This window comes from Dreissena polymorpha, chromosome 8 (genome assembly GCF_020536995.1).
Source record: "Dreissena polymorpha isolate Duluth1 chromosome 8, UMN_Dpol_1.0, whole genome shotgun sequence".
NCBI lineage: Eukaryota > Metazoa > Mollusca > Bivalvia > Myida > Dreissenidae > Dreissena > Dreissena polymorpha.
Window position 1 is genome coordinate 19,170,295 of NC_068362.1, and position 24,117 is coordinate 19,194,411.

Below are 24,117 nucleotides of genomic sequence, written 5' to 3' on the forward strand. Positions count from 1 at the left end.
TTTAACACAAAAATATACATTATTTAAAAAAATCTGAATGATGTTTATTCAACTTATTTCGGCGGAAAATTATATAACTAGTTAATAATATCGACATTGATGAGGGCTAGTTACGCTTAAATAGTAAAAACAGTTTACATATCTAGAACTACAAAACTCGAACAAATGTCATTTCATGACGATGGGGGCAGTCATTTTTAAATTAATAAAATCGAAAGAAACATGCTAAAAACTCACTCATCGCTTAATTGACATTCCAAACGGTTGACGATGACAAATGCATTGAATTGTAATATTTCCGTTGATTGGGGGAAACTGCATGATCAGACCTCATAAACACTCCAAAAATAACTTTGTAAGAAGCATTTCACCAATGTTTACAATTGTTGTCGAATCACATGCACTTGTATTATTGCGCATAAAATAGTACGCTTACAGACTGACAGAAAGATCGATACGAAACTCCGTTCAATTCATCACGGTATACTATTTTATTGATAATATATAATAATAATTCGCTTCAACAACCAAAATGTAAAAATAATTCTTTTAAACGGAGTTTTTAATAACAAAAGTGAAAACAACGGAAGTCGGATGGATATTCTGTGAGATGCACTTCGGCTCCAGAAAAATAATACAAATACACTAAAAAAAGACGTGTGGGGGAAATTTTTCAGCTGGAAAATATTTGAAATGGGGTAAGTGAGTATATCTGTGTGTGATCATTTCTGTTATTAAGCGCGATCTCTTCCTGATTAATGTTAATAGTTGTTTTACTAGTCGCGACCCAAATGTCAAAAAAATGATGTGTTTTCTCAGGTATGTGTATACACATACCACGTTTTCTTTCTACTTCACGTGATTTCGACCGATTTGAAATGCACGTTTTTTAACGGAGCACAGCGAGTGCCACGCTTTCAAAATGGCTAGAAGGAATCGATATACAAATGTATAAAAAGATTCGGTTTGCCAAAAGGAACACATTATTCATAACGGTACAAGGACAGTAGTTGTTCAGGAAGGAAAAAAGAAAAAACCATGATACCTAGCTGTGTATTTCTATGTAAAACTATGCTTTCTAGAGTTGTCTGCACAAAACTCATCAAATCTTGTTATTGATGAGCAATATCTCCTCTTATCACAGTGATTTCTACCCAGCCAAACCTATTTCTTTATATTTATTTACAATTTTATATGTCGTCTGCAATTTCTTTCAATTTGAGATGGTTTAAAATTTTCCATTTGGTTATAGCAAAATTATTAAGCCCTTGAAATAGAATGGTGACTCTTATTATCCACCATACCTGGATTTTTAAAAAGTAGTTCAGTTTAGTTATTTTTTTAACTTTGTTTAGGAAAATTATCCAAAAAATGCAGTTGAATAATAACTCATTTGTTGTTTTCCGACAATAACTTTCTGTGAAATGTTGCTAACTTGACCTTGTATTTGTATATAGCTTTGTATTTATTCAACTTACGGTCGTGCATATCCTTCCTAACTTTAGATTGAGATTTTGTAAATTAGTGTAAAAATGTATTGGTTTTAAACAAAAATATGAATAAAGCAAAAAAATATTGAATGTCAAAAATGTGTTTATGTTATTCTATCCGTCTTTACCTTTAAAATGATATATAGTTTGACCATATTGTACCCCATTGAATGAAGAAAAACCAAAGCAAAGTTTTAATGAATTTTATCCCTTCCATAAACCTTAATATCTAGCAACAAAACATTGGCATCAAAATTGTTTAATTGTTTGTAGCATGGCCGCAGGCGGACATCGGATTTCTCTTAAATCAAATTAAAGATGTCAAAATAAAATGTATTTGTCTGAATTTAATCTTTTTTAGAAATAGTTGATAAAGAAAAGCCCGATTGAGTAATTTATGCAAAAAAATCAGCAAGTGATAAACGTAAATAATTTTAATGTTTACATCCCTTATCAATTGTAAAACACCTGCAAACACCTAATCAGATGGCAAAGGGCTCACACCGAACATTTCAACAGTCATGTCGACACTTCCGGTCATGGGCATTTATTACCGTGTCGTACGTTTAAGGAGAATTGGGACGAATTAACGTTTATTAACAACGGCTTTCAAAGTTATTTATCTACCTCCCATGAGCACAAAAAACGAATCATTACCTTAGTTGCGGGTTCTGTTTAATGACGGTGTAAATATCGTATTTTGGAGGAAAGAGCACTTTATCCACGATATGCACGAAGCCGTTGGCAGCCACGTGGTTAGGGGAGGTAATCGAGGCGTCGTCGACCAGTATCCCCTTAACAAGTAAAGGAGTATTAGGAGTATTGCTTTATATCTATAAAACATTCGAAAACTTAAAATATGAAATACACAGTTTATTTGTCACCCTATCATGCTGAATATGTTACCTTTATAACTGCGCACAGCGTACATATGGTCAACAACAGGAAACTGTTCAAGAAATCGATTCGTGAATATTCATGGATATTGAAGTTTTTGATTTGATTTTCTACAAAGCGCGTTTCAATATACATGATCCTGTTGTTCGCATATGGGTGACTCCTGAAAATAGCATGCATGCTTTGGGATAGCATGCGCTGCCTGTTGTTTATTTTTACCAAATACAAAACATTTTATTAATTTAAATGCATTTTATTCGTTCAAGAGGCATTATTATCAGCAGATTCATCACCTATACAGATGATCTACGTCATTTAACCCCGTACTAATTCGTACCTCTCTGTGAATGGCGAGTTTTAGTAGTAACCCGTTGTTCATGACGATGCCACTGTCGCTCATGAAGTTGTCCGTATGCACCTTGCCAACGGTGAGCGCGTAGTCAAATATGGACTCAAATACCTCTGGGTCAGAAAACACTTCCTTTTTCTTGTTCTTATGTAAATCTGCATGGACACAATTTACGTAAGATAACAAAACTGTTAATCAAAGCGTTGAAGGCACTGTAGGTGTTCGCTGTTGTATAAGTTTAGACGCAACTCAGTTTAAAAAATTATGTTATAGCTTTTTATATTGCAAGTTTAAAATGAACACAACCAATTCAAATTTATAAAGAGTGTGTCTTAAAGCACAGTTCCAGATGTGGTTTTTAAATCATTAATAAAAAATATAATTAAAGCTTCATTTTGAGAAAACAGGGCTTAATGCATATGCATAAATTGTCATCCCAGTACCAGAGACTCTCTTGAAAAAACACCATAAAATCAGAAATGTCGTCCGTGATAAGCTTGTGTGCATTGCACAGACTAATCAGTGTGCACAGGCTAATCTTATCTGACATGCATTAAGCCCCGTTTTCCCTAAAAGCAGCCAATATGTACAGATTTCAATGATAAACACTAGACTGGCCAATCTCGTCTTACAAGCTATTCAACACTGTTAGTCATATACGCCCACTGGCAGTGTACCAGTGGTGAACTATAAACAGGCAAATGTGGTGGTTATCTTTCCTAGCAGACGCTCATAGCATTTGTCGTCTGCTGCAACAGGCAGTGGTTGTTTTTCCATAGCGTAGCTAAGGCTTCTAAGCATATACTGATTTGCAAAATATGGTCTGTAACATTAGTGTGAGGAGTTAACGCTCACACTAAAAACCAAAACGTATTTAACGATCATATTACTGTACACATTCGGGCCTACTTGTAGATATAATAAGGTTGAATCTGCTGGCATTGTCACTGCGTATATCATTGTATACCTTGTAATATTGACAGAGTGTGTAACCGTATTCATAAAAATTAGAAACGATATGAAAAATATCACATTCTAATCTATTTATCTATGTAATATCTGTAGATTTCAAATTTTAATTTATTTTACCCACAGCCGTTTTATGTTACAATCAAATATAAGCTGCCAAGGACCATATAATGCACAAGTTTCAACATTACCATTGAACGCTTCGTCTGAGGGAGCAAAGAGTGTCATTTCCGTATCTGCCTGTAGTTTGTCGAGCAGGCCGGCATCGAAGCAGAGCTGCAGGAACTTGTTTAGGCCCAGTTCCCGGGCGACGCCGTCTATGCTCTGTACTAGTCGAGATAATGGCACAATATCATTGGATAGTCGAGATAATGGCAATTGAGTTATCGTGTACTAGTTGAGATAATGGCGATTTATCGTGTACTAGTCGAGAAAATGACAATTTGTACATTGTGTACCTGTAAAGATAGTTGCAATTTATTAATCGTAGACTAGTAGAGATAATGGCAATTTATGTATCGTAGACTCGTAGAGATAATGGCAATTTATGAATCGTAGACTAGTCCAGATAATTGATATGTATACATCGTATACTGTGTCAGGGCAATAGCAATTAATACACACTGTACTGGGCGTGACAATAGCAATTTTTAATTCGAGACAAAGGAAATACGAGTATATAGATCGAATTATAGTCGAGATAAGATCAATTTATTATTATAATTATAATTATTATATACATATATAATAACCTACTTACTAAACGACGGCAGCTGTATCTTGTTGATGATGTGCACGACACCGTTTCCTGCCAAGGTGTCCCACGTGACAATCTTCGAATTTTGGAGGTAATGGCCGCTCTTCTTGCACTGCAGCGTCGCCTTGGTGCCGTCGAGCATGCGCACCGCAGCCTTGTCCATGACGGCGGAGATGCAGTGCACGCCGGCAGCCGTGTGGTGGCGTACGACGGCTATGAAGCACGTGAAGATATTTAATTTTAAATGGTTAAAAAAAATGTTTATTACTTTATGCAGGAAATACTAAATTTTGATTTATTAGATACTAAATGTTCTCTCGGTGGAACGTGTTCCTGATGTTAAAATTTTTCAGTGGTAATCGTAAGTCTACATTTATATAAAATTAAAATATAAATTTTGGAAAAAAAAGTTTTCATGTTGTTGAATAATGGTTGGCGCTAAAAAAAATTGTCTGTGATAACTTTCATTAATAACACATAAACAGTTAAAGGTAAATTTTGTCTACGGGGAGGGGGTGGGTATAACATAATCAGGGTGCAGGATCAACGGGGTTTTCAGGGGTTTACACAGGGATTTAAACACACCGTTAAGAACTATTTTTTTGCATATTGAGATTTGAAATACCTTTGCAAAAATTTAGTGCATTAAAAAAAGACAGTTTGTCTTGAAATATGTGCCGATATCTTAAGATATTAGAATACATCCTTAAATACGACTGAAACCGGTGCCAAAATTTCACGTTGCGTGCTTCAAAACTGTATACATGAATGCAGTATAGATCGATTTTTTGGCAAATAACACAGGCTTATTAAATATAGTTATTCTGATGTAGTTTACATTGCCATAAGCAGCATAAACAACTGTGTTTTATGTACTATTGAAAATCTTAAGAAAATTGTTTTTTTAAATTGAGCACTACTAACCGTTGTGTTCACATCCATTAAAGTTTAATTTGGAACCCCACAAAGTCACGTGATCCCTTATAATAAACCCTACCTTCCGCGGACCTTTGCTCGCGTAGCACGCGTTCTAGTGTGTGTTTGGGCAGACGAGAGAAGGCGTAGTTACTGGGCGCGAACAGCGTGAACGGACCCTCGGCCCGCAGCAAGGGAAACAACTCTGACGTGTAGAGCACCTGGATGAACTGAGAGTATTGGGCGCTATCGCGGAACATCACGTCCGTCAGATTGCCGAACATGTCGAACGTCTGCAGCATCTGTCAAACGGAAGAGAAACGAGACATGACTGACACGTCCTTTACATGGCATTGGTGTCGCTACTCATAGCTACGAAACGGAATAGAGATTGTACGGTTTGGAATTTTCGTTTATGATAAACAAGAAATATCTTTAAAAAAGATATACGGCGTTGATTGTGGTCGATGTTTATGAACGATCAAAAGTTATCTCTATGAGATAAAAAGTAGCGGATGCCTTTTTTTCTGCGCAGTTGTTAGCTACATCATAAGCAAATCAATTACGGGGTGTTGCGCCAGATTTCGTGGCTTATTTTGCTTTATGTGATATTATTACTCAGATATCTATATTTACAAAATAGAAAAACACAAGAAACATGAAAATAAACGAGTGCATATAGGTCAGCCGACAATACTCGAATCTTATTTAATTGCATAATTATAGTATAGCGAATTATTTTGGTCATGCTTAATAAACTGGTCTAAATGGATAAATATTTCTAATTAATTTTATCAAAATTCGTCCTTATCATGCAAATTTTGAAACCATATTAAAAATCGATGATTGACATACCACAATAATATCGCCGAATATCTTTATTTAGTATCTTTCTGATCAAAACAGACTTCAAGTGCACAAAGTTTACGAGACGGCGTTTATATAAAGATTTCTGCAACTGACCGCAAACTGACCTCGATACCTTGCGGATTGGAATGCAATGCATTACAGTCACTACGTTATTGTCAGTAAGACACAATGATCGCAACCCCTTTTGCGAACTCCGGTGATGAACTGTATATAAACTCTGACTTTCACAAAATGACCGCGTATTGACCCGAAACCTCGCGGGTTGAAATGCAATGCAAGTAAGTACTAAATATGACAACATAGCCTTTAGTTAAACGCTTTTGCGCTGGTAATTCTCTGAAAATAAAAGGTGAACGCACAAACTGTATTTATGTCGAAAATTGATTGTAAAACTGTTCTATCTATTGGGCCTTTTCATTAGAGATAAAATTGTTTCATGCAGTAAAACAGTGTTACAAAGACGCGGATATGTTTCCAATGTTCTGGTGTTATACTCAAATCAGCCAATGGAATAAATGAAGTGTATTCATTCGTACCTAGCCGCGGGAAATTTTATTTGAGTATTATTGGACACTTACAAAGGTCAAGTCAGGGTGAAAAGCTGGCTTATTCAGCTTACGCCGAAAAATTAACCAAACAAACATGACATGAAATAGATGAATCTTAGTATAATTTATAGGTAAGATAGCGATAAACAGCGAATATATATTGATTTGTGAAATGCACTACAGTTTAAACGAGTTGAAAGAAATTCCATATCCATGGCAACGAAAGTCCGTACAAAACACAATAAAATCTGTATTTAAGCGGACGCGTTTTTTTTTCATATACACAAAGGGTCACGATACTCATATTATATGGGCCATCCACGTGGTGCTTTTACAACTATAACAATTCATTGCAAAATCCAACAAAATAAACGTTACACATTTACTTAATATGACGTGTTTGAACCTGGACCACGTGTTTTGTTAAAGTTCAATTCAACATATCAGTAAACAATCCAATGCACAATCCACGTGCAATTATATATCAGGGCGAATCGTTTTACATTATTGTAACCTATTCATTCATGTAATCACTTTTTCAAAGCTTATTTGACACAAGTACTCAAACGTCTGTTAGGATTTTCTGCCCATTGCACCCGGATACTAGAGCGCAGTGGATTGCAAACGAACTTGTAACTTCTGTCTGGTGTAACTAATATAAACACTGTCATTCAACGGGACATTAAGACAATATAGTAACAAGAAGATGACTGATAATGTTAACGGATTTTCATTTCAAACAAATGGAATGTGTTATAAATCACTTACTGTTGACATAATAGGGGTCTTCAACCGTAATTGGTTACTGATCAAAGCTAATGAGCCTGAAGATTTTAATCTAATCAACGTGTATTATTTCACTTTAAAACAAACGCGGCTGGCTAATTAGTGCGCTTTCAAGACTGATCTGATCTGTGATCAGCGATTGAAATTGTACACTACACCTGGCCATACAGGAATTATTCGCCGTTCACTGACTCACAGTCAACATGTTACACTATCTCAAATCAACAACTAAATGTCATTGATAACGCTAACCAGTATGAGAAGTGTACACAAAACACCAACCTGTATTAGATACGTGCACAAGATACTACTGTATAATGATCACATCTGTGTGGAGGAATGTCCTTTAAATGTGCATAGAATCTGATGGTTCTACCATCGATATCATTGTCCAACAGATCATATGAGTACTGATTATGTACAATCTGTAATTTATGTATTGAAATTGCAAGTGCTCCAAATATCGAAACAGGGTCTTCAATATGTCCCGCGAATATAACATTTTCTGCTTGACGACACCAGCATATTGTGGACGTATAGAAAAAGGTGCTTCAATTGCGCATTGAGGATATTTATATTCTGATGTTTTTTCTTTCCTGATGATAACAACTTGAATAATGTTCGTTAAATTGAGATACATTTTAACCACACACCGGCTAAAGGACGCTGATAAGTACACACTAAAGCTTTATCATACTTTGCAATGACCCTGACGTCTCACCTGATCCACGAGGTGAATGACGCCATTGGACGCCAGGATGTTGTTCCGTATCATGAGAGCGCAGTTCACGGTGTGCAACTGCAACCAAATCAACAGGAGTATTTTTAAGTTATTCGTATGTATTTTTTATTTTATGTAAGAGTCCAACAATTTTGATTTGTTGAAATAATTATTCGTTTTCACTTATCTCAAACGTTGACTTCCTGATTATGTTTCCCGTCACAATGCAATGCAAATACAAGAACTGTCTACATGTCTTCGACAGAAAACACATACATTACTTAATAAAGTGTTACATCCGATTACAAATCACAGTTGCATAAATGTTCAAATTATAAGCAGAATAGTTCGATCATTTTTGCACACAATGGCAAATTTAAAAATAAGAAATTTAACATGGGTCCAGAGTAAAACAGAAAAAAAAGCGAGCAACTCACGCCTTGTTTCGCCGACTTGTTGATCATGACGGGTTTAAGCCCATAGTAAAGGGTAGGGAGCATGTCGTGTCGGCCCATTAGGTCGGAGTGGTGCCAGCCGGGGACCACGTGGTAGTGCAACAGAGAGAGGGCGTTGTACGTCCAGGGAAACACGCGCGTTCTGTCGACAAATGGAGCTCTCAAGCGTTAGGCACGCATAGTTAAATACGTATCTCAGGCTTTGAAGAAGACTTGCTTCACATACAGAACGATTCTCGAACCTTAGCATGATTTTCAAACATAAAGATTTAATGTATAACTGCATATATTTGCATAGGATTGACATATCTCATCTGTGGACATGTCTTTTAGTTGCGTTTATAACATGACCCTACGTTCCTGGGTGAAATAACGTAATGCTAAATTTTGTCATTGTGTACACACTGGTCTTACTGACAATAACGTAGTGACGTCACCATCTATGTATAAAATGCAATTTTGTTTATTACACTGGTGTTATTACACTAGTTATATAACTGTGAAATGACGTCATTTTTGTGACGAAATGACGTCATTATTCCAGCGAATTTATTCAGTTAAACTCTTGTACAATGTGAATAAACGGTGAAATGAGCATATACTAAAAAGAATATTTGTTGGTCATGTTATAAATAGAATCTTTGATTCGTGGTCATTTATTATTGAATTATTAAACTCGTCATCTAAATAAAGATAAAAACTCGGCAAGCCTCGTTTTTATCTTTATTTAGATGACTCGTTTAATAAATTCAATACAAAACGACCACTCATGCAAGATCCTATATATGATACATGTGAGCTGCGCTCTGAGAAAACAGGGTTTAAAGCATGTTCCTACATTGTAGACCCAGATTAGCCTGTGCAGTCCGCACAGGCTAATCAGGGACGATACTTCCCTGATAAGACTGGATTTTCGTTGACAAGAGATTTCTTTAAAACGAAGTTTCATAACAAGGGACTGCATTGCTAATCTCGGACGACACATTACGCACAGATTTAACCCCGTATTCCCGGAGCGCAACTTATATTAAAACTTTTAAATACACATGTAGCTCTACCTCTGGTCCTGAGTGAGATGTTCAAAGGCCTCGTCTATGGGCGCGAACACCGTGTAGGCCCCCGCCTCCAACATCCGGTACTCTAGCTCTGTGTTCTTGAGCAGCCGAAGGAACTCCTTGAGGCCCAGGTCTACCAGCGTGTCCCGGATGTTCTTCGTGGGCTTAACTGCAAACGCGACATCTGGATTAAATACGGTGGAAAAAAAACGCAGTCCGTACATTTGGAACGCACATTCAGTGTGGGCTTAATTAATGTGATCACTACCAGCTAGTGCGGTTGATAGTCTTAATGTCGTCGCGACGGATAATTCTTTCTAATTCTCTACACTTTCTCTACATAATAACTGAGTAAGAGCAAGCGGTTATATACCATATATGTAAAGATATTTAAAACCCAGAATACGTATATTCCGCATAATCTAAATGTTAAAATAAATATGATGACACAATGTCTTAAAACAATACAGATTTTCAGCTGCAGTCGAGTTGTGTGTGTGTGTGTGTGTGTGTAGTTAACTTAGCAAACTGATGAAGTGAGTATACGCTATTACAAATTTTGATGAGTCCATGATATGACATAAAATATCTCAGCATATGACACAAGAATGTTATGTTTTCCTTTCTACGATTATAATCCCCCTATCCGTGATTCAAGTGGGAAAGTTGTCATTTAATGGCAAACGTATGTGCACTTATTATTAGTATTGTTAACCTAAAATAACATGACAAAGTTTATGTGTTAATTGACCGCAGAACTGTTCAACACGGCGATATATCGGAGAAAAAAAACACACATACAAATTCGTATGTTGATAACCTCTTTCAAAAAGACGGAGAGTTTGAACCGCATTTAGTCTCATTTGTGTTTTCATTCAGCATTTTACTGGCATATACTGTACCACATGTGATCTAGTCACATACAGTTATTTTCATTAATCTTACATTTAATACGTATGTTTATTCTTTAACAGACGGGATGTATTCTTTACAACTTTTTGATCTGATCTGGCAAGCAAGTATACATTATCTCTGAGATATACCTGGATTGATTTAGGCTTGCGTGCAGTCATTGTTATTTTATGACTGTATGTTTAGTTTAATAAACTATAAAACTATCACAGCGTATATTCCTCATGTTAAAGTGAGCCAGATATAAACGGGTACAAGGACGTTTATTGCGTACATGATTAACCCGTATAAATAAAATGTGATGTACAAGTGCACAGGGTTCCAGTAACACGCGCCTTACTTGCGGGACACCCCTCCTGTCCGTCCATCACGTTAAACCCACAACAACACTCGTAGCGGACGAACCTGAAAACAGTGAAATAAATGCATCAGAATGCGCCGAGACAGTTCTAGTTCACACTTATAAAAGAAGTGAAATTATCTGGCATCATACATATTTATATTGAAGCATATATTTTTTGCAATGACGTAGTGGGTCATTTTTTTTTACCAGGCATACGGGAGGTCCTGGGTTCGTTTTCCCCTTAAGGAGCTTTATAAAGCCCGATGTAAGGACGCGAAGTTCTGGCTCTTCTCAAGGAACAAACCCGGTCCCTTTTAAAATGCGGCTTAAATACATAGCTTTAATCATTTTTTTAAATTATTTATGTGTATTACGTTTGCTGACAAAACCTAACTGCACGCATGATACAATCTCATAAAATCTGTATTTCACATAATGTTATGGTTCATGATAGTTTCCGAAACAACCACAATTTATTAGATATATGTCAGTTACTATATTATAAATTTCTTACGTTGGTTTCCCGCACACTTTCTTAAGTCTAGACTTGACGCAGTCTGGGTAGAACTTTTGACCGGTCCTGAACACCTCTTGCACCGCGCACACGTTAGGTCTACAATGAGACAGTGGTCCATTTAAAAATTTCAACTTTTCCATTGAGTAATAAACTTTCGGTCTGTAACGAGCCAGTATTACACTTCCGGTATTCAACGAGACAGTATTATACTTACGGTCTATAACGAAACAGTGTTATACTTTCGGTCTATAACGAGACAGTGTTATATTTTCAGTCTACAACGAGACAATGCTACACTTTCGGTCTACAGCGAGACAGTGTTATACTTTCGCTGTACAGCGGGTCAGTGTTCACTTCTTAAGTCAACACACAACTAAATAGCTGAGCGTTTTCAAATATCTGTATTGTGCCTAGATAAGTGCTCTAGTGCACATCAGTCCTTCAGAACTGAAATGTGATTGTATGTATATAATTTAACAACATGTGCAAAATCAGGTTGACTCCGTCCGTGTGCAATAATAATATATGTTAAATGGGACTCAGTGAACACTGCTAATTTGCATGTTTTACAAATGAAATTGTTCTTAATCCATTGGGTCATACATCATCTTTCAGATTACCATGACCTCAAATCTTTTGTTGTTTGAACCTAATTATAAATTAAGTTCCGAATGCCTGTAATATCTATTAATTCGGTTTAAGATATTCTATGGTCATCGTGGATTGCGCGTGCGTTTGTGTATTATAGTAATATTTATATATTGTGCGAGCTCTATATTGTTTTTAGAACCTTCGTTTTACAAATTCTGACATGGAATGATGATTGCACCTTATGTGCTTTTACTAAATGTGGCTAACATTTAAAATGCACACTTACAACAAGCCCGACGTACCACGTAAAATTGTCGTGTACCGTTCTTTGCCAATCAAGTCATTCCAAGAGTTGAAACATAATAACATACATGTACTACACAACATATTTACCTGCATGTTAATAAATTTATCAGGCCATTTATATCACACAGGTGGTTTAAGGTAAACATACCCAAAAGATAATCACTATGACAAGTTTGACATTATCGTCTCATTGTGATACTTCTGAATAACAAAAGTCGCAATACCAGTGCCTATCATAGACGGAAAGAACTACCCTCAACTCTTTTTATAGATTAAAGTATCCTCTTGAATGACAATTGCAATTAGGGTTGAACATTTAATTACAGTATACAATTGCACGTCAAGTGGAAAGGATTTATGTGGTATTTGCTTTTAACCGAAACAAAGAATAAGTCATAACACTCGTTCAAATTAACCCGGTTGAAGATTGTTCACATGCAGAATGCGTACCGGACAGCAAATGTGACAACCGCCATTATATACGATTGTTAAGCGCACCAATTATGTATCCAATATACAACAAGTTGTCAGTATATTGAGATAGCATCGTGAGGCTCTTAACAGTCTAAATAAATAGACAATCTGCGATGCCCGTGATGAATGAAATACACATTTAGGAACTTTTTATTCAATGACACGTTATAGGACCATGAAACCATGATTGATTCATAACAATCATCTGTTGTCAATGACACGTTATAGAACCATTGAACCATGAATGATTCATAACAATCATCTGTTGATCAACAACGTAACGAAGACTCATATAATAATAAAACAGAAAACATTACTACGACTACTACATAAAACTGCAGTTCTGCAGTCTTGCATGTGATTCGTTGTCATCTCATTAGATAAGCCGTAGTAATATCCGATGTATCAGAAATAATTGCTAGAGAATTGATTATGTTTAAGAAACAACCCCAATTGAGATACATGTATGTCAAACATGCGACCGCCTCCCAAACTGAGCATCAACGGAATGATCCCACAGTGGGCCTATCTTGAATTCTTTGCATTTTCTTCCGTTTCTTCTTTATTGAACTTCGTTTAAAAATCACCACATAATCTGAAAATTGGACTAAACATGTCTGGCTTGTCAATCGAAACTGGCATTCATGTTATAAAGTTTTATTTATTAAATCAGCCTCATGTTAATTTTGAAATGTGTGAAATCCAATAAATTTGACAACCGAACTAAACATATATCGAAGAGAGCATTATAACAAGTGATCGATCAAATCCATCACTAAACCATCATTAAAACGTTGTAAAAAAGCCTTCCTGCTGTAACAAAATACCTGTATGCTGGGGATTAGAGTATTATCTTATCAAATTGGAGCATTTTAATGTTGTTAAATACATTTACAATGGATAGATTGGCGCCCTTATTATGTCTTTTTAAATGAAGTTGTCAATATACTGAGCGTCGACAGATTTTTCACAATCCAAATAATAAGTCAATATAATCGATATAGGTGATATCTTAATTATTTTGGGCCATTGGTATTTAATTTAACGGTATATGTTGCGAGTACATGAAAAATGACGCCATATTTATAGACATTCCACATTTGACTGCCACAAAAACTGCAGTTTTGTAGTATTGTCTCCGGTTCATCTTGCCATCACATTAGATAAGCCGTATTCACATGAGTTTTATCAGTGAAAACAACTACAGACATGGCTTAGCCACTTGATATTGTATTGTTGCGAAAACATTTCAGGGCTACCAATCTTCTCAGCATCGACGGAATGTTCTCACAACATGTTTAGCTTGAAAGGTATATTTAATTAAAAATTGCAACAATCTAAGACATTATATAAATATCTTATCAACACGAAAACATAAGCTTCATTTACTAATGTAAGATGCAAGGATATCTGCAAGCAATCTGAACGCGACTTAGCAGTTTTTCCTTATAAATGCAATTTATCGCCATATATAACAGCTAATTATTATTTTGCAAATTCATTTATCAAAATTTCATTGGTTAATTATTGAAACGCACACATACCCCTTAGAGAATTTCGTACAAATCACTTGTTTCAATGGCTTAAACACCACATCTAATTACAATATCAAACACAAAGTAAATTAATGGCACCAGTAATCGCTGTTCACCATCAAGCACACTGAACAAGCATTTATGATTGTAAGTTATAAAAGCGTATTGGCCCTTTACCACCTATGGCCCTTTCATGATTATTTATCTGCCACAAAGATTTGCAGTAATGACGCATTACTACATATAATACGTGAAAATGGATCTGAAGTTAAATCTTAAAGGGTGTGTTTACATAAACAGAATTAGCACATTTTCCAGTCATACATGGATACAAATTAAAATGGCCTTAACATGGAGTCATGCATTGTCATTCAAATTGCAATGACCTCGAATCTTGTTTCAATATGCAAGTATTTACATGACACAACTACATAGAACACAAGATAATACAACATATATTTAATAACGTTTCCATTGTATCGAACTCATGAACTTGATATAAAAAGCAGGGTAATTGTGTTATCTCATTCATAATGTCATTTCGGCGTATACTGGTTTAATACTTCAAATTATTCAAACGTCGTCATAGTTTTGATATCTTTGTTTTACATATATTGACATGGAGCGATTGTTTTCACCTCAAGTTTGTTAACGTGATAAGATTTTAAGAATGGCATGACTTGACTCAAACCATGTTGCGACAACACGCTCTGGGTACTTTAAGGCCACGTCAAATCTTAGTGCATCGTAATTTGTCATTTTAAAAGTAAATAAAATCGTTTCAATTACAAACAAAATTTTATACATTTACTACAAAACGGGTTTACCTGCATGTAACTAAATGAACAAAGCAATAAAAATCACATAATTAGGTAAAGACAAAACACAACCGAAAAATTGTGATCATGACCATTTAAACATAGTCATCTCGTTGTGTTACTTTTACTTTCAAACAAACACAATGACAAAACCAACCCAAATCAAAGACGGAGACAACTAACCGTGACCCTTTTTATCGAATATAAAATCCTCTAAAATGACACTTGCGAATGACATTAATTTGCATTGAGTTTGAACATTTTAATTACAGTATACAATTTGCACGTCTAATTAAAATGATTTATGTTGTATATGCTTTTAACCAAAGTAAAGAGTCAGTAACAAAACTCGTACAAATTAAACCAGGTGTCTATTGTCATCGGGTGGTCACAATCAGAAAGCGTACAGGGCAGAAAATTGCGACAACCTCCATTATATACGATAATTCAGCTCACTTATTATGTCTCAATTTCAAAACGAAGTTGTCAATAGACAGGAATAGCGTCGATAGGCCGTTCACAGTACAAATAGCTTATCAATTCTGAGTTGATTGTGATACTTAAAAATATTCAATAAATTATTATTCTTTTGCACGGTAAAGGGACATGAAACCATGAATGCTTGAAAGCTTCTTGCAGGTCTGCATTCTCCACTGTGTCTCGGCTGTCATCGCATTAAATAAAGGGTAGCTACATCAGTTTACATCAGTTTAAATCAGTGAAAACGGATACCGATCCTGTTTATAAACATCCCCATTTGAAGTATGTGTCTGTTAAACAAGCTACGACCTCCCAAGCCAAGAACAAGCGGAATGATACCGCTGTATGCGTAGCTTACATTCTTTATATGTTTTCTTGCCTTCTGTTTGAAATCCGTTTGTATATCAACACATACGACCGAGAGTTGGACTCGCTTGTAAATGGAAACCGAAATTCATTAATACAGTTTAATGCATTAAATCGGCTAAATACCAATTTGTTAATATATAACATTTAATTAAATAACGAACATATATAAACACCCTTTAAACCGGTAAAACCTTTATCATTATCATTTATTTCCACCCAAGTGGTAAATGGTATCTATAGAAGCGTCAATCCATTTTTAACAACAATTTGTGTTAATCCATCCTCTTTATATTATCTGAATTAAAAAAGTATGTGTATTTGTAATATCTAAAATAATTGACGCTTAATTGATAGACTGTAAACATGAAAGTAACGTAAAAGATTAAGATATAAGCTTAAAACGTATTCCTAAAAATCGATCCTTACTTTTCCCTCTTCTTTCGATTTTATCTACTAAGATGAAGTCATTGGTCCATTGACCCATATACAAACTCACTATAAAATCTTGTTGCAATGATTAGACACCCCTCTCACAAAGCAGACATCACGGCACACACATGTTTTACAAGAGGGCCACCATAACACTTAAGCAATCAAATACGTGAAAGGAATACAATTTTTCGAAGATTTTATCCGTTTAGCTAGTGTTTGCGCCATGTAGCCCAGTTTCAAACTTAGCCTAAATATTGTTATGCTTAACATTTCGATGTTATAATACAAATGATCACAAAATGAAGCATCTAGACTGTTTTAACATTTTGTCTTAGATTTGATTTTATGCCACAGTTATTCGTGACCCACATTTTAATCAGATATTGTTAAGATAAACAATATGACCAATTGTCACATATATTTAATAATAAATGTGGCTTCATATGTGTTTAAAATGTTTATTTTTTAGGTGTGACCTCTCGACTTAGTTTTTGATCTCACTGGATCTAAAATCAAGCATGGTCTTTTGTAAATATCAAAAATATGACCAAGTTTATTAAGACTGAGCAAAACATGTGGCCCCTAGAGTTGTAACGAGATCAAAGCTGGTTACATATACCGCACGACGCACGACGACGGACGCATGGCATAGACACAGTGGTTAGCGTGTTGCTATGATATTAATAAGTGAAAACATCATTTTGAATGATAAATAATCATATTATAACGAAAAATTAACTTTTCTGAAAAAAAAATCACTAAGAACTTCATTTTTTTGCAAATATCTAAAGTTATTGAAATTCATTCGGAAATCTTTAGTGCATAAAAGTTTTTTTGCAGTTTGTGGCGATATCTTAAGGTACGAGAATAAATCTTTGCATACGTTTGAAATCGGTGACAAAATTATACAATTATATAACCGTATAAATGAATGCAGTGCACATATAATATTTTAGAATATTTTAACATGAAGACATGCTTATTAAATAAAGTAATTAGCAGCATAAACATCTGTATTTTATGCACTAGTTGAAATTCTTAAGAAAAATTGTTTCAAAAAGTTATTCGAAAAAAACAACACCACTTGCCGGTTCCTACAAAGTCACGTGATCCCGCATCCTGGTACTCATGAGAGCTAACAACCTTGACACCAAAGCCGGATATATAAATGTAATCAATGTTCACCATCGAGTTCAGAGCAAAGGCATTACTCGTGGTTGTAAGTTATACAGCTGCATGTGCCCTATAAAAACCCTGGGTCTATCTGTATAATTAATCTGCAATAAACCTCAGACTCAATGTCTTTTTAATACATACTCGTGATATGGATAAGGAATATAATTGTAAGTGGGTGAATTATAGTTAAAGACAGACATTGCTGAATAATCAGAGTTTAAATCATACAGAATTAGTCGTACTTTATTGTTGCACGCAATCATTAATTAAAAATAGAAACTGCTCAAAACGGGCTAATTAAAAAAAATGCATTAAATATGTTAACGGTCGCTTACTTCATCCTGATATGTAATTAAAGGAACATTTACATTTGTATGGTTTACACTATAAGGAAAATAAACACTTTCATATAATTGGTTCAAACACAGTGCATAGTGTTGTTTTTTTTAAGTTCATGTCTTGGCTACCTCGTCTGTGTGTAAATATACAATGCTTTTTGTATAAATGTCATTACGACGTATAGGAAAATAGTATTTTGTAAAAGAATATAGTGTATATATTGTATTTGAACACGCGCAATAAAAAAACCCAGCTGATTATGTTATACGTTCACCTGATGTAGATTGGGTATTTTCGTTATAATTTGAAATCTTGTGTAAACAGTTTCGGAGATTGCTACCTTTCTGATTGCGAGATACAAGCAGATGCATATTGCGCTCAAATGCCTGTAACGAGTAATACAATTAACGACCATGTCATGCTTCCAATGTTTTGTAGTAGCCATTTTTATAACGTACAATTATATAACGTACAAACATATACCATTACGTTGTTCACCCAGTTAATCTGGCTACAGTTGAACACAAGAGGTTTATTAACTTCATTACCGTTTTGTAGCACACAACCCTTTATAGTATTCATATAATCTAGATAATAAATACAGGCACACACTCAATGCAAAGACATACAGTCAGTAACAACTCGTCGATAAAATAATATAATTGTAACAACGAACAAAACAATAATTATGCCAATTAAACACTTCAACATAAACATGGACGGGATAATAGAGTTTTGAAAACACTGATATATATTTAAAAATACTGAGCACTTAGTTTTCACCACAATTTATGAAGTTACAAAATACTGAAATGAGTTAAAATACTGGAAACTTATATTCGTGTATACATGTGTTCCGTTACATGCAACGTCTGATGCGAAACATACCTTCACCATGACTTAAACGTGGAAAGAACTAAAAACGTGATGATTTCTAAGTTGATTAATTGTAATCATATTTATAATAATAATAAAAACATGTGTTTAATTACTACATTTGTTCAAATTATCATAAGCCGTAGTCAAATAAGTTTAATCAGTTAAAACAACTCCACAATATACTTGCTCACGGCCACTTGAGATTACATTGTTGCCAAAACATGAACTGACCACCTTCCACTCAGCATCACCGGAATGTTTTCGCGATATGTCCTTCAAATATTGTCAGTTTTTAACGAGTTGATTTTTACAAGTTGAAAACAAATGTCCAAGCCCATTTGCTCAAAACTTAATCGGAACATTAAAGTAACAGTCTGTTAATCTCAGGCCCAAATAAAATCAATGTTAAAAGCAATCTTAGTATCAAACATACGAAAACACATATATGATATATAAATAACTAGATCCAAAAATTAACGGCTGTAAACGCAGCATGCATTTTGGGTACACAGGCCCAGATGAAGGAGTGATATTATTATTATGCGCATTTTAAAGTCAATATAGATATCCGATAAACTTGGATAACATAAACAGATTATATATCATAATCTTTCAAACCTATAAAACTTGACCGATGTTTAGTTGGACACTTTTAACCCGATAACAATGTACTGCAGTACTCCTTCAGCGTGAATTCACGTTGTAGTGCTGTTCTATTTCGTTGCAAGTTTGTTCAATAATTATGTATACTAGAGCAGAAGACAATGTGTATTCGTGAAATGATCGTGTGTTGAAATCGAAATTGGTATATTGAAGTATAACTAATGAATTGAAGTAGAGAAACTGATAAAACCTGTATAATTGTGATCCAAGTACTGATGATAATCTATAGATGCGTTTATTCACGTTAACCATGTTTTGCAATTTATTTTAACTGACATATTATATGACACAATTAATTGTGTAAGTAGAATCACGGGTTATTATATTTGAACTGATAAATGCATCATTTAATTTAAATTTGTGTAAAAACACGGGCGACCAGCATGCCATAAGCATTCTGTTTCAAAATCAATCAAGAACAAAATGCTAGAAACACACGACTTGAATCCGTTCAATTTTATTATTTGAATTAGAAATACATATTGCGGATGTAATACATCCCATATATTTATTCGATATACGGTACTTAAACGCCAAGTAACGTAGGACATTCAGATCACGCTTTAAACGTATTGTTGATAATCTCAAAACATATTGTTTTAAATATACATGTGATAAAAGTTAAATTTGTTTTCGATTTCATTTACCGAAGTCAAATAATTAATTTAGTGATCCAAATACAAACTCAACATACACTTTAACACTAACTTCTTCAAATAAAAATACATAGATACAAACAAATGACAAAACAACACATACAAGGAAAACAAGAGGCTTAAGCGATCATAATATATACTTAAATGTTTAAGCTGTTGCCTACTTATTGTTCCCACTTGACTCAAAATCGAATCTGGCCTATTGTCAAAATGAATATAGCATTCTGATCAAGTTTCATCAAGACTGAGCCCAAACTGTGGTTTCTAGAGTTGTTCGAAAATAATGTTGACGTTGCAAATCGAACGATGCACAATGCACGACAAAGGACTCCTGACAGATACTGATCACACTAGCTCACTTTGAGCACAAGGAACTTAAGAGAGCTCACAACCTTGATATCAAAGCCTTATATATATATATCTGTAATCAATGTTAACCATCAAGTTTAGTGCAAGGGAATTTTTCACGATTCGGAGTAACATAGCTGCAAGTGCTTATCAGGATAATTGATCTCTATAAAGCTTTGCATCAAATTCTGTTTAATACATTATTCACGATAGGGATCACAAAAGTTATGGTTTGTGTTTTATATACAATCTTAGACAGAAATTGCTGATAAAGCAGGTTTCCAAGCATACAGATCTCGTAGTCGTTCATTATTGCATGTAAACCTTTATTTCATCAAAGCGCTGAAGGCACTGAAGTTGTTGCATAATTTAAGACGCAACTCATTTTTCAAAATTAATCGCAAGTTTGCAATCAACACACGCCGTTCAAATTTATAAAGAGTGTGTCTTAACGCACGGGTCGAGATGTGTGTATTTTCAACAATTGCATGATAAGGACCAATTTTGATTACTTTAATTAGAAATATTTATCCATTTAGACCAATTTATTAAGCATGAGCACGATGATCCACGATACTATTAATAATGAAATCAAATAAGATTGGAATGTTGCCGTCTGACCTATATGCTTTCATTTAAGTTCATGCTTCTTTGGTTTTCTTTTCTGTAAATATAAATATCTGCGTAATAATATCTAATACAGCGAAATAAGCCACGAAATCTGGCGCAACACCATGTAATTGATTTGCGTGTGATTCAGCTAAGAACTGCGCAGAAGAAAGACATCCGCTATTTTTGATCTCATAGACATAACTTTTGACCGTTCAAAAACACCGACCACAATCAACGCCGTATATCTTTTTTTTTTAAATATTTCTTTTTTTTTTTTAATTTTGTCAATTTACAAAAACGTAAAAAGGCCCCATTAATAAATGGTAACAAAATGGTCTTTAATAGCAAGGCATCATATCATTAATTTTTTAAACAAGGCAAATATACTGATATTTCAACAAATAATATATACACTTTACACTTGCTGCCAAAACCATTTCTAACAGAATAAAGCGAGTCATTTCCTTTAACATAGCCCTATTACGTACCGGTTCTATCAGAGGCCGATATATAGGTGAGAATGTTAGATTCATAATTAAAATATTAGAGCACATTGAAAACCAAACCATGCATGGTTTTAATTTGCGTCTGATTTTGATAAAGCGTATAAGACGTTGAATCATGAGTTTATGTTAAAATGTCACAAACACTTTGATTTCAGAAATGTAAACTCCATGGGTTCATTTCAACAATGATTTAATACATGGGTTAATTTTGTATCAGTATATAAATGGCATTATTATAAACAAAACAACATATGTCATGTAATATGAGTTCTCCATTACGTATACGTATTAAGTTGCTTTTCAATTATATTGAAAAAAACAAGACAATTAGGAAGATAAATATACATGGTGTAGAATTTGAAATGTCTCTTTTTGCAGACGACGATACCATCATTAACAACGGTTTACAAGTCTCCTGTTAAAATGTTATAAAGCAGTTACACGATTTCGCCAAGTCTCCGGTCTTAACATATACATTTCATAATCAACAATTATCACTACAGAGCTCTAAAAGAATTCAACCATCATATATATATCACAGTTACAAATGCATGTATATATCTGAGACAGAGCAAAGAGTAATTTTTAATATTTATAAATAATATATGTCACTAAATCTAGAACCATACTCAAATGCGTTCAGCAATTACCTTAAATTATGGTTACAGGTGAGTGATGTTGAAAAATTACGTTTGCATACGTTCATCCCGCCGATACACAGTGTTCAAAACATAACTAAGCATGTTCTTAAAATATTATGGGACGGTAAATCAGACAAAGTTAAACCTAACAAAATGATTTTTAATTATAAATATAATGGTTAAAAGTAAACCATGTATAGGTTGCTGGGTAAACAGTTTCATATTCGTGATAATTTTTTTGGAATATCGTTTACGTTAACATTTGACTAAAATACATAGGTAAATTGCCATTTTAATAATATTTACCATCACAATATATAAAATACAATTGTAAAAACGATACACTTTTTGAAATAGTAATCAACGAGTGTCATGCAAGGAATATGTGTTTTTATAAAGATTACACGATTTATAATATTTAATAACATTGAGTAAAAGATTGATTACAAATAATTGTAAAGGAAAGATTGGTATCACAATGGTTTCCACTTTATTAACAAGTTATCTGATTTCACATAACTTGTGTGGTGATTGGTGATGAAATACTTCAACGGCTATCCCCTCTCCAGCGCCCTCTGAGTAGGGCAAGTAGGGCAGCACTGGTATATGAGCAGTGCTCTGTGAAAATTGGGTTTAATGCATGTGCGTTAAGTGTCGTCCCAGATCAGCATGTGAATTCCGCACAGGCTAAGCAAGGACGACACTTTCCGCTTTTATGATTATGAGTTTTCGTTTCAAGAAAGTCTCTTCGTAGCAAAAATCCTGGTAAGGCGGAAAGTGTCGTCCCGGATTAGCCTGTGCAGACTGCACAGGCTAATTTTGGATGAAACTTTACGTACATGCATTAAACCCAATTTTCACAGAGCACGGCTCATATGTATGTGCATTTATTACAGTCCAATACCAGAAAGCCAAGGGAATGCGAGTTGTTATTACAGTCCAATACCAGAAAGCCAAGGGAATGCGAGTTGTTATTACAGTCCAATACCAGAAAGCCAAGGGAATGCGAGTTGTTATTACAGTCCAATACCAGAAAGCCAAGGGAATGCGAGTTGTTATTACAGTCCAATACCAGAAAGCCAACGGAATGCGAGTTGTTATTACAGTCCAATACCAGAAAGCCAAGGGAATGCGAGTTGTTATTACAGTCCAATACCAGAAAGCCAAGGGAATGCGAGGTGCGTAATTGAAATACTGTTGAAAACAAACACATTACTAAAGCAGATTTCTTGTAATACTAACCATACACAAATACACTAAAAAATGTACCTGCAAAAGCTAGTCAATTACAATCATCCAGATATTAAAGCAATTGTTTTTTATTGTTCAGTTCAGAGAAAAGCGTACTGTCAAACATATCTTTAAATTTACCTTTCCACGTTCAAGTTTCTTTAGTAGTGCTTTTTAAACAAATACAGTTAAGATATTATGTATGCTTGAAATATGATATAACAATAAACTATTTAATTATCAGCTTATAAATAATGTACGAATACTGAAAAATAACCTTTTATTTTTTTATCGAATACAAATTCCACAAAACGACATTAATCAATACAATCGTCTTAAAAGAGTTCAGCGATTTGATTACTACAATTATTTAGCATGACAAGTAAAAGTGATTTATGAAGGTTTTGCTTTTTCAACGTCTCATCATTAAGAATTTAACAGTCAAACTAAACACCGGTACAAATTAAATCGGTTAATG

General features: G+C 34.5%; 1 protein-coding gene across 3 annotated transcripts in view; it reads right to left on the bottom strand.

Annotated features, from left to right (window-relative positions):
- LOC127842633 (periostin-like) overlaps positions 1 to 24,117 on the bottom strand; it is a 38,760-nt gene that overhangs the window by 3,741 nt on the left and 10,902 nt on the right. The window contains exons 1-11 of one of the 3 annotated variants that reach the window (XM_052372250.1): positions 14,500 to 14,634; positions 11,582 to 11,680; positions 11,065 to 11,129; positions 9,816 to 9,981; positions 8,740 to 8,899; positions 8,303 to 8,380; positions 5,460 to 5,679; positions 4,466 to 4,675; positions 3,897 to 4,034; positions 2,725 to 2,891; positions 2,148 to 2,284 (exon numbers count right to left, since the gene is read on the bottom strand). In XM_052372250.1, the coding sequence (XP_052228210.1) occupies positions 2,148 to 2,284; positions 2,725 to 2,891; positions 3,897 to 4,034; positions 4,466 to 4,675; positions 5,460 to 5,679; positions 8,303 to 8,380; positions 8,740 to 8,899; positions 9,816 to 9,981; positions 11,065 to 11,092 (1,304 nt within the window). In that variant the 5' untranslated portion in view covers positions 11,093 to 11,129; positions 11,582 to 11,680; positions 14,500 to 14,634. Of the gene's footprint in view, positions 1 to 2,147; positions 2,285 to 2,724; positions 2,892 to 3,896; positions 4,035 to 4,465; positions 4,676 to 5,459; positions 5,680 to 8,302; positions 8,381 to 8,739; positions 8,900 to 9,815; positions 9,982 to 11,064; positions 11,130 to 11,581; positions 11,681 to 11,798; positions 11,922 to 14,499; positions 14,635 to 24,117 lie in introns of those variants that run through there. The other 2 variants (XM_052372248.1, XM_052372247.1) reach the window with 2 other exon arrangements.